Consider the following 12,500-nt stretch of genomic DNA (forward strand, 5'->3'; position numbering starts at 1 on the left):
GTAACTGTGTGTGTGTGTGTGTGTGTGTGTGTGTGTGTGTGTGTGTGTGTGTGTGTCTGTATGTAACTGAGTGTGTGTGTGTGTGTGTGTGTGTGTGTAACGGAGTGTGTGTGTGTGTGTGTGTGTGTGTGTGTGTGTGTGTGTGCGTATGTAACTGAGTGTGTGTGTGTGTGTGTGTGTGTGTGTGTGTATGTAACTGAATGTGTGTGTGTGCATATGTAACTGAGTGTGTGTGTGTGCGTATGTAACTGAGTGTGTGTGTGTGTGTGTGTGTGTGTGCGTATGTAACTGAGTGTGTGTGTGTGTGTGTGCGGTGTGTGTGTGTGTTACCTTCTTGCTCTCCAGCAGACAGTAGTGTGTGATGTCTGTGATCCCCTCCAGTAATGTCAGTGGGTAGTCAGGAGCAATGTTTTCCTTCTTCAGACTGGAGCTGATGAGTACAACACACACACACAGTTTTTAACTTAATGCCCATGGCTTTCCTTCAGATAAAGTGTGCACACACAGGCCAAAGTGCACTAACACATATTCAGTGCACTAACACTCTGACACAGTAATCTACTCCTCTTGTCTTCAAGAGGAGTTGCCGGTTCGAGCCCCGACCAGTAGGCACGGCTGAAGTGCCCTTGAGCAAGGCACCTAACCCCTCACTGCTCCCCGAGCGCCACCGTTGAAGCAGGCAGCTCACTGTGCCGGGATTAGTGTGTGCTTCACCTCACTGTGTGTTCACTGTGTGCTGTTTGGGTTTCACTAATTCACCGATTGGGTTAAATGCAGAGACCAAATTTCCCTCACGGGATCAAAAAAGTATATATACTTATAATTTCAAATATGCACATCTCTCTCACTCACACTCTAGGCTTTGACCTTGGTCATGACCCCCATCCCCAACACACACACTTACATCATCACTGTCATCACTTCACATACATACAGCACACTGCTTGCTACAGTAAGCCTCCTCTACATACTTGCTGCACACTGCCCCCCCCCCCCCCACATACACAGCACATTGTCTTCAGGATCTTCTCCAACACACATCCTCTACATACTTACAGCACACTACACACACACACACACACACACAGTCACTGCTCCACTCCCCTCCCGCCCACACACACATCTTCACTGTCATCACTCACATAAATTACATACAGTACTCTGCTTGCAATAGTAAGTCCCTGCCCCCCCCCCCCCCCCCCTTACATACACAGCACATTATTTCATCAGGAAGCTTCTCCAACACACATCCCCAACATACTTACAGCACACTGCCCCCCCCCCCCCTCCCCTACATACACAGCACATTATTTCATGAGGAAGATTCCCCAACACACATATTGCACACTGCCCTCTCCCCACGTACACAGCACACTATCCCATCTCCCCTGTCATCCCCCCAACACACACACCAAGACCCCTGGCAGTTGGGTTAGCCCCTTGAGCCGTGGATCTGCCCAAGGTTTCTTCCTTGGTAAGGGAGTTTTTCCTTGCCCCTGTTGCTCTTGGGTGCTCCTTGTTGGTGCCCCCCCTCCCCCAATCCCAATCCTCCCCCCACCTTTCTTATGCAGCCCTTGCCACTTAATCTACTAAACCCCTCTTCTACTGCACTTTTTACCCCCCCAACTTTGCACAAATAGGCTGACACCAGACATAATTTCACTGCATTTCTTACTTCCAGTAACTATATGCATGTGACAATAAACTTCCTTGTACCTTGTACCCAGCACACATGGGACCCAGCTTGTCCAAGTTCCTACAAATCTAAGCCTGCAGTCATACATTCTCTCTCACACACACTCTCCTCACCTCTTTCTGCCTTTAGCCCCGTTGTGCTTGTGGTCCCTGTGCGGGCATATATCTTTCTCTCCCTCACACACACACACTCTCTCTCTCTCTCTCACACACACACACACACACTCAGTTACATACGCACACACACACACACTCAGTTACATACGCACGCACACACACACACACACACACATTCAGTTACATACGCACACACACACACACACACACACATTCAGTTACATACGCACACACACACACACACACACACACACACACACACACACATTCAGTTACATACGCACACACACACACACACACACACACACACACAAAGACACACACACACACACTCTCTCTCTCTCTCTCTCTCTCCCCCCTTACCTCTGCGTGCTCTTCACCCCATCGTGCTCATGGGCCTTGACCAGCTCGTCCAGGTTGCGGCACATCTGGCTGAGCAGCGGCGCGGCGATGAGGCCGAGGGAGCGTCCGAGGAAGGGCAGCACCGACCCCAGCAGCTCCAGCCACGCCGGGTGCAGACTGTGCCCACACTGCCCCTGCAGCGCCCGACCCGCCGCCGACACAAACATGCCCTGCGCCGTGAGAGGGTGCGCCTGCAGGGGGCGATATAGAGCTTCATTTATTAACACACAAACATGCCCTGCACCGTCAGAGGGTGTGCCAGCAGGGGGCGATATAGAGCTTAATTTATTAACACACAAACATGCCCTGCGCCGTCAGAGGCTGCGTCTGCACACGGGGGAAAACGTACAGTTTAATTTATTAAAGGTTGTATCAGCAATAGCGGGGATACGTCACTTCTGTTGATGTTCAAACAAAACAGAGAGCTAGCTCGCTACTCCCTCCCCCTCCCTTCCGTGCAATCAAAACTCTCCTAAACGCGCATCTCGTCGGTTATTGGTTGAAACCAGTGCTCGTATTACGTGGGAGCCAGAGGGAGCCGAGCTCCCATAGAGTGAGGACTGGCTCCCATGAAAGCAACAAAGTCAAAAATCTGAGGGGGTCTCTCATATCTGAAGGTGTCTGGCATTGTAATTTAATCTTAAACAATAGGCTACTACGGGACGTAGACCTACCCTAGTACGCTCTTGAACGCAGCATGACACTTCACCACCACACCACTAGACTATATGAGCAAACCGTACACGACCAATTTGACAGCACTCGCAAATCTGAAGAAGTCACCCTGCTTTGATGCGAGTGTTTTGTCTATTTACATCATTGGGCTAGCCTACATGGTTTGGTACGTGCTGAAAAGTCCTGTTTGCTGTTGAACTTGCGCTTCACCTCTTCTATGTTGATTGACAAAGCCATACATTATGGCCCATAATGCAGCCTACAATGATTGTGCTGCCTGATGATCTGTAGCTATCCTCTGCCATTCAGAGCTCCGGAAAGTTCCCAGATATTTTGAAACACCTGTTAGCAATCTCTGATGTAGGAATATTCAATGGCTACCCGACAACATCTCAGTGCAAACTCCAAAATTGTTCGTCTATTAATTTTCCACGGTTCAACACACGAGACGACTGAACACCCAGGTGTTGTTATATGTGTACATTAGCCTAATACTAGAACCTAGTTTGGCTGCAATGGCTTTATTAATTTCTGCGAGTTGGTGCATTTTCCCTGTGTATAAGCTATCCTAAGCTATACTATTGTGTTTGACACTGAGGATAGCCTCTCTGAGACGGTGGTCTGGTTCAAATGAGTTACGTTTTCAAATTGAGAATGGCACAGACTAAATCGTTTAGTCGATTTCTTTGTATTGTGAAATTGAAATGAAATATGGACTATTACAATCAATAATATGTTGAAATTAATTAAAAGCAATTAATGTATATGAAAAATCTCTGTGTTGTGTGCGTGTGTCAAGGTAACGCACATAGGCTACTGCGCAAAAGCGCCACTTGCGCCTAGGCTATTCGCCTTGTTAGGCTATGCGCGGGGTGTGCCAACTTTTTATGAGATAGAGAGACCCCCTTAAAGACAAAACGATAATTCGAGCCCTGGTTGAAACACTTTATTTTGCCTTTGAGGGGTTGCCAACCCTTGTTGGTAGCAATTGTTTTTGTGTACAGATCTCGGAGCCTAGGCTGCCTGCAGAGAGGCGTTTTTTTGATGGATCGTTAGGAAAGATTAGATGAATGTGATCATTTATGTTTGGGCCTGAAATCGCTGATACAACCTTTAACACACAAACATGCCCTGCGCTGTCAGAAATTGATCTTGCATGAGTAAAAATATAGTTTATTGAATTGATTAATTCAATTGTGTCTATTACTGTATGTAAAATGAATGGATTGATCATTTGGCTATATTGTAGTAGTTTATGTAGGTTAGTTTATGCCATGTTGAGTCAGCACATTTGTTATATGTCTAGAGGTTACATAACAACAGTATTTGCTTGTCCATAAAGATGCTAGGAAGGTGATATCCTTAAGATTAATTCACCTAATTCTATATCATGAAAAATAGGCATAGGCAAACTGTTGAATAATAGGAGATGTATACTATAAGCCAATTTTCACAAGTTTGTTGCCTGTGCTTTTATAAACTTGTGTTCCTTTTAGAGCTTTTGAAAAGATCACTTTACACCTCATTCCTATTGACTCAATACTGAACTGAATCGTTTTAAATTAAATTGGATTGTGAATGGTGATGGAACCCATCTGTAGGTATAGTACTATTGAATCAATGTCGAATCATAATTTAATCAAATCAAATCTTAGCGAATCGTAACCATGAATTGACTCGCTGGATTGTAAATGGTATCAGTGCTGCTCCTCGTCTCACCTGCACATACTGCAGCGCCCGGATGGACTGCTGGTACAGCACTGCCGTCTGCCACTCGCGCGCCAGCGACGAGCCCGGTGCATGCTGGGACGTGGAGGATCCTGATGGCTGGTGTTTGTGGTTCTGATGCGGGTGGTTGTCCCCGGCGACCCCACCAGGAAGGGCGCACGACGGGTTGCTGGGCCACACCTGATGCTCCAGCACGATGAGCACACGCAGCAGCCGCAGCAGAGCCACCTGTAGGGGGCGCTCAAGAGCCGCCGCCTCGGACAGGCGGCCGAAGTCCACCAGGCCTTCCTCGGACACCTCGCCCCCCTCCTGAGGGTCCAGCAGGAGGGCGTGTGTGTGTGTGTGCGAGTGTGTGTGTGCGTGAGCGCGCTGGCACGTGTGCATGGAGGCGCAGAGCGACAGCAGCACGTACTCCTGCACCTTGCAGTCGGCCAGCAGCCTCCAGGCGCACGCCCGTGCTCGCTCGGCCCCTTTCTCTGACCCGCCCCGCGTCGCCATGGCGACCAGCTCGGCCGCCAGCCGCGTCAGCACCTCGGCGCTCCTAACCTGCACCGCCCGGTTGCCGTGGAGATGGCGCGGGCCGACGCCAGCGTAGCTGGGGTAATGGGAACGCATGAGGGAGAGGCAGAGAGACACGAGCAGCTCCAGCAGCACTGAGGGGGCGGGAGAGGAGGATGGTGGAGGAGGAGAAGAGGATGGAGGGATGGATGGAGAGGAGGATGGAGGGATGGGCCCATAGAAACTGCCCCCCTCTTGACTCTGCCTGTGGCGTAGCAGCAGCTCCTGCAGCAGGCCCAGGTGTCCGGCGTAGTCCAGCGGCGTGACGCTCAGAGCCTCCACCAGGGCGGCGCCGCGCGCTCCCCCGGCAGGGCCGAGCAGCGCTCCCAGCATGCCGAGCGGGCGGAGGAGGCGTGCGTGGTCGTGCGGCCCGGCGTAGAGCAGCACGTGATGGAAGAGCGAGTCGGCCGCCTGGCGCCTCTCCTGCTGCCGCCGCAGCTGACGCGAGCGGGCCAACGCCTCCAGCTCCTCCTGCTCGCCCTCGTCCTCGCTGGACAGGGAGTCGGACGCCTGCGTGCGCGCAGAGTCCACGCGCCGCACGCCCTCGGGCTCGCCCGCGCCCGACCCTGAGCCTGACCCCGCCTCCTCGCTGTTGTGGTCGTCGTGACGCTGCAGGTAAGGGGCGGAGCCGGAGGTGGAGCTGGAGTTGGTTTCCGTGGAGACCTGGGCGCCGCTGGTGTCGGCCGACTCGGTGTGCTCGCTCTCCGGCTCTTCCTCGCGCTCCTCGTGGACGTTGTTGTCCTCCTCGCTCGTCTCCTCGCTCCCGCTGCGGGACAGCGCTGCCGGCCAATCAGAGGTCTGCTCCTGCTCGGGGTCACGGCTCAGCTCCTCCCACATGGCCTGGCGGTCCACTGAGATCAGGCTGCTGAGCAGCACGCTCTGTTCTGATTGGCCCTTGGCATCTCCATGGCCAGAGGGGTGGCGCTCCCTATGGGTCAGCACCCTCAGGTTACCTGAGGACACACACCAGCACATCAATGACCAGGAAAGAGTGTGTGTGTCTGTGTGTCTACTTTTTTGTGTATGTGTGTGTGTGTGTGTGTGTGTGTGTGTGTGTATAAGCTCTCACCGATGGTGAAGTTCTGCTTGACATTCTGAATGGACATTCTCTGGGTTCTAGGATCCAGCAGCAGAAGCAGAACCGGTTCTAGGATCCGCAGAGCGTCGCCTAGAGACAGTGCCCGTAGCAACCAGCTCTCCCCTGCTGCGATGATGGAGCTGTCCTCAGTGTTCAGACTGTCCAGCACCACAAACAACGCCCTGAGACAGAGTGGGCGATACACAAAGTTAACAAGAATCACTCACTCTCGGGTCCAAGTGCCCACAGCGCCCTGGGATTGAGTCCGACCTGCGGTCATTTCCCGACCCTTCCCCATCTCTCTCTTTCACTCTCGTTTCCTGTCAGTCATTCACTATCATTCACAATAAAAAAGGCCCACAAATATACTTAACTATATACACAAATAAACAAACAAACAAACAAACCAAATGGGTCTTACCTGTCAAAGCTGCGGTGAAGAGACAGGCTCATGCTGAACTGCATCTCTCTGGTCAGATGCCACAACACTGAGAACCTATGGAGGGACTCCAAACGCACCGTCTGGGAAACACACACACACACACACACACACACACACACACACACACACACACACACACACACACACACAGATGTTATGATGTCACACTGGATTTATAACACAAGACCAAACAAAGACATTGATTGTCTTTAAACAGAATGCAGCAAAATGATCATTATATTGTGTTGTTATCCTAATGTGATTGTGTTTTTATCCTAATGTGATTGTGTTGTTTTCCTAATGTGTGTGTGTGTGTGTGTGTGTGTGTATGTGTGTGTGTGTGCGCGTGTGTGTGTGTATGTGTGTGTGTGCGTGTGCGTGTGTGTGTGTGTGTGCGCGTGTGTGTATGTATGTGTGTGTGTGCGTCACCTTGTCTGTGTGCAGCAGGCCGAGGCAGATGATGTCCTCGCAGACGTGGGGGGAGGGGGCGAGGCAGTGCAGCTGGTAGAAGAGCTCCACACAGGACAGGTGATGCTCCCGCCACTCACTGTCCAGCTCACACCACAACACCTGGGCCACACGCTGTACAGAGAGAGGAGAGGAGAGAAAGAGAGAGAGAGAGAGAGAGAGAGAGAGAGAGAGAGAGGAGAGAGAATTTTTTTTTGAATTTTAACAGCTCTTTATTACAAAACACACGATCACATTACCATAAAACCATCACTTTTTTTAGAAAAACTGAAAATCAAAGAAAATAACCTGAAAAAAATAATTCATTATCGACCAATGAGCATATTGCTCCACCTTGGCACCATTCTTCTTCAAAAGAATTAAAATCACCTTTTGTTTCATAAAAGTCAAATTCTAATTTTACTCTTGATTTCACCAGGCGAATAAAAATGTCAATTACATCATGGTCAGAGTCTTTTTCAATCTTATTCTTCCTACTTATATAAATGGCCATCTTAGCATTCCCAAAGATATAATTAATCATTTCACACTTGCAACGTTCTTTCTGAACATATTTAAACCCCAATATGAAGGTCTGAATAGAGAAAAACTCTCCAAAACACTCTAATAGCTTTGCCAACAACTTAAACAAAGGTGGCAGTCTGAAACAATTTGAGTAGGCATGAAAAACAGTCTCTCTCTCCAAACAAAAAGGACATTCATGGCTTACATTTTGATTTAAAACAGAAATAAAAGAGTTAACTGCCAAAATACCATGCAGTAACCTCCATTGTAAGTCCCCAGCTCTTTTAGTTAATGGTGGTTTGTATAGAGATTTCCACTCTGGTTGAACATTACTTACTAAACCAAAAGTAGAACGCCAAGGCGTGTCAACCTTTCCATCTAGCCTTTCTTTATTTATCACTTTAACACAGGTCTTGTAAAGACATTTACCATTGACTTCGCTGAAATCTATTTCTTTTGGAGGGGGCAAAAAAATACCTTTACAATCATTTAATTTCGGTGTAAGTGACAATTCAGGAAAAGGGTCTTCTCTATCAGGAATCAAAATGCCATCAACATAATTCTTTATCATTTTGCGCTCACGTGATGTTAGTTCTGTTCTCCAGCAATGCAACATCTTCTCCACCATACGCAAGGACCTCATTCCCATGCGTACAGCCAGTGTGGCACTGTCCATAAGAGAGCCTGATACATCCACCAAATGACGCAAACGTGTAAGTCCAGTACTGCATAAATAACTGTTCAATCCAGGCATTACATTCTTTGAAATGTCCAGTCTTGATCCATAGATTAGAGGCTCCTCTAGGAGCCAATGCAAAGAACCAGTCTCTTCCATTCGGCTAACATTAAATAAACCCCAGATCTTAAAAAGTCCTTTATAAAAAACAGGTAAATCAATACAATGTATTGCATGAGGATCCAGGAAAAACAAAGATTTGTCTAAACCCAAACCACTCACATTATGCATGATTTCACAAGCCACAGGCCTCCAAACAAGATCTTCTGGCCCAGTAAGAAACCTCTGAATGAACTGAAGCCTAAAAGCAGCTGCTCTACTGGGCAAATGGATTAAACCCTGGCCACCTTCTTCTTTTGGTAAATACAAAACACTCTGAGGGATCCAATGCAACTTATCCCAGAAGAAATCTATTAGGGTTGACTGGATCTTCATTAAAAGACCTGATGGTGGATCTAAAACAGCCAGCCGATGCCACAAAAAGGATGCCACTAGATTATTGATAACCAGACAGCGTCCCCTATATGACATCTGAGGTAGTAGCCATGTCCATTTTTTTAAACGTCCCTTCACTTTTTCAATGACTCCATCCCAATTCTTTTGTACAGTGTTATCATCTCCCAAAAAAACACCCAGATATTTGAAACCCCCTTTTTTCCAATTTAACCCTTCTGGGAGTTTGGCTGGTCCATCTACCCAATCACCTATCTGAAAAGCATCACTTTTTTTCCAGTTGACTTTTGCAGATGATATCACTCCAAAATCCTTCACAACATCATTTAAGGTATCAACATCATTTTTATCATTGACTACTACAACCAAATCATCGGCATATGCTGATAAACAAAAAACCTTTTCACAATTGGACAGAGAAAAGCCAGTCATTTTACACCTTAATTTGTGAAGCAAAGGTTCTATTGCCATGGAATAGAGCATTCCAGACAATGAACAACCTTGTCTTACACCTCTTAGTGCTTTAAAAGGGGGACACAAACCACCATTAACTTTCACTATACTCTCAATGTCATTATAGAGCACCTTAATTAAATGAATAAAACCCGAATTGAACCCAAAAGCCTCTAACACCCCCCATAAATACTTATGCTCAACTCTGTCAAAAGCTTTTTCCTGATCCATGAAAACAAATCCAAAATTCTTTTTTAACTTACTAGAAACTTCAATTGCATCTCGAACAAGGAAAATATTGTCAAAAATTGACCTTTCAGGAATACAGTAGGTTTGATCAACATGTATTATTTGTTCCATCACTTCTCTCAATCTAGTTGCTAGTGCTTTGGAAAACATTTTAACATCAATGCACAGGAGAGACACTGGGCGCCAATGCTTCAAGTCGGTCAAGTCACCTTTTTTTGGTAACAGTGTCAACACAGCCCTTCGACAGCTCAGAGGAAGGATTCCTTTCTCTATACTGTCATTCAGCACTTCATGGAGATCTTTCCCCAATACTGACCAAAAGCCTTTGTAAAACTCAACTGGCAGTCCATCAATGCCAGGAGCACGTCCATTTTCCATACCCATCAGGGCTGTATAGAGTTCTTTCAATGATAAAGCTCCATCCAGCATCTTTGCTGAAGCCTTTGAAAGCGTTGGCAAGTCATGAAGGAAACCACGTTCAATCTCCTGATTTCCAACCAATTCACTTTTAAAAAGTTCTGAGTAAAAACTCCTTACTCGTTGTCTTATTTCATTTGGCTTAGTCAACAATGTTCCTGTTTCTGAGCGCACAGCATGAATTAACTTTTTTCTTCCATTTTTCTTCTCTAAATTAAAGAAATACTTAGACGGAACATCCATTACAGATATATTTTGTATTCTTGAGCGGATCAAAGCGCCCTGTGTTTTTTTCCCCCAAAAATCAGCCAATTCCACTTTTTTACTTTTAAGCAATTCTATTTGTTCTGAATTTCCTTTGTTATCAACCACATTTTGCAAATCCACAATCTCCTTTTCTAAAGTTTTCATGGATCTAGCTAGGTCTCTACTGACATTGAAAGTATATTTTTGACATACATGTTTAATTTGAATTTTTGCTACATCCCACCATTGTTGCAAAGAGGGAAAAAAAGGCTTCTCCAACTTAAAACTCTCCCAAAAAACAGCAAAAGCTTCTCTAAAAGTTTGATCGTCCAACAACATCTTATTAAAATGCCAATACGCACTTTTTGGTTTAACCGCAGATTTTATAAGTACACAACATGCCATGCAATGGTCAGAAAAACCAACAGGACTGATATAGGAACATCGAAAAGCACTAAAAAAATGCTTAAAACAGTACATTTGGTCAAGTCTTGCCATTGATAAATAATTATCACAACAATGAGACCAACTATATTGCCTTTGTTTTTTGTGAAAAGATCTCCATATGTCAATCAATTCATATGCTTCAATTAACTCAATAAGACGCTTGCGAGAGGCTACATGAGGTTCTACATGATTTCTATCTAAAATATCAGCAGTACAATTAAAATCACCACCCAGAAAAAGAAAATCAGTACTATTACATGCACCAAGAACATCACCAAGCTTATCCAAAAAACACATCCTCTCTGCAGCTAAGGTAGGAGCATAAACACAAATGAAAACAAAAACATCATTTTCAAAAACTGCTTTTACTTTCAATAGTCTTCCTTTAACCACCTCTTCCACATCATAAGAATATGGAAGAAACGACTTTGAAAAGAGGATAGCAACACCTCCACTTAAGGACGTATTGTGACTGAGTATGGCACGCCCATCCCACTCCTTCACCCAATCAACTTCATTAGTTAAGTCGCTATGTGTCTCTTGAACAAGGAAAACATCAATATTTTTCTGTCTGCTTAATTCATAGAATTCTGCTCTTTTCCTCCCGTCTCTGGCCCCATTCAAATTCAAAGTAGCGACTCTAACTTCGCCCATTTCAAAAAAAGAAAGTAACCAGAAAAAGACAAAGAAAATAAACATACATATTTTACTGAGTATCACCATCATTTCCAATCGGTTCTCCTTTTTTCAACTTGCGCACAATCTTAACCAAGCGAAACATCTCTTGGTCAGTAAAACCTCCGTCCTCATTTGTCCTCATTAGATATTTGGCATCATCAATGAACTGTTGTATATTGGAAAAATAATCCTCAACCTTGACATTACGCACAAATTTGGTAGTCTGTAAAAAATGGCTTATCTCCTGAGTGGAGTACACGACAACTAACGGTTGAGAAAGCTCTTGTGATTGTGAACTTGACAAACTAGAATCAGTGGAGTAACCATCGCTCTCATGGTCATTATCTGTAGTTGGTAGCTCAACATCAATGTCTTTTTTCCATTGTTTTGTAGCTTTATTACTAGAGGATTTCTTTCGTTTATTTTTGGGAATTTTGAAAACATTTTCCTCTCGGACCGTTTCACAGCCAGCCTCCTCTGCTTGTGTACCAGTTCTCTCATTAACCAACTCTGCAGCCTCTAGGCCTACAGTCTCCGTAACCCCTGCAGGTTCACAAGAACTGCCCTCATCCATGATCACATCGGCTTGTGCGGGCGCAGCCAAAATTATTTCAGACTCCGCTGTTTTTTTTATTTCAGCGGCTTCGTTCGATTCGGTCACTTTTTCGGTCACATTCTCTTTCTCAACCACGTTTGATAAATCCGGTGTCGGCACATGTAATTCTACCACTACAGACACAGACTCTGCACCACCAGCCGTAATAGTGGGCGGGTCAGATGGCTCAGTTACCTCACCAATTTCAGAATCATTTGCAGGTGTATCAGTTTGTTCTTTAACATTATCTTTTTTGTTTGGGCAAGCACGAACCAAATGTCCATGTCCACCACAACCAAAACATTTCATTGAGTCTGATGTTGCATAAACAGTGTAATCATAGCCATCAACATTAAACTTGAACACTGCGCTAAAATCACAGTCCTGTTTCAGAAACATATGCACCTGGCGTCTAAAAGACACCATATGGCTCAACAAAGTTGACTTGCATCCCACAGGTATTTTCTTAACTTGAGACACCACTTTGCCATACTTCGAAAGTTCTCTGATTAACACCTCATCTTTTAAGAACGGTGGCACGTTAGACAATGTGATTTTC

At 45.8% G+C, this 12,500-nt stretch overlaps 1 protein-coding gene across 1 annotated transcript in view; it reads right to left on the reverse strand.

Annotated features, from left to right (window-relative positions):
• The window catches only part of dop1b (DOP1 leucine zipper like protein B), an 83,862-nt gene that overhangs the window by 32,141 nt on the left and 39,221 nt on the right, over positions 1-12,500 (reverse strand). Inside the window, 6 exon segments of the mRNA XM_042066614.1 lie at positions 331-430; positions 2,176-2,405; positions 4,609-6,128; positions 6,245-6,435; positions 6,675-6,775; positions 7,125-7,277. Of these exon segments, the coding sequence (XP_041922548.1) occupies positions 331-430; positions 2,176-2,405; positions 4,609-6,128; positions 6,245-6,435; positions 6,675-6,775; positions 7,125-7,277 (2,295 nt within the window).

The sequence above is a fragment of the Alosa sapidissima genome, chromosome 2, assembly GCF_018492685.1.
Source record: "Alosa sapidissima isolate fAloSap1 chromosome 2, fAloSap1.pri, whole genome shotgun sequence".
NCBI lineage: Eukaryota > Metazoa > Chordata > Actinopteri > Clupeiformes > Clupeidae > Alosa > Alosa sapidissima.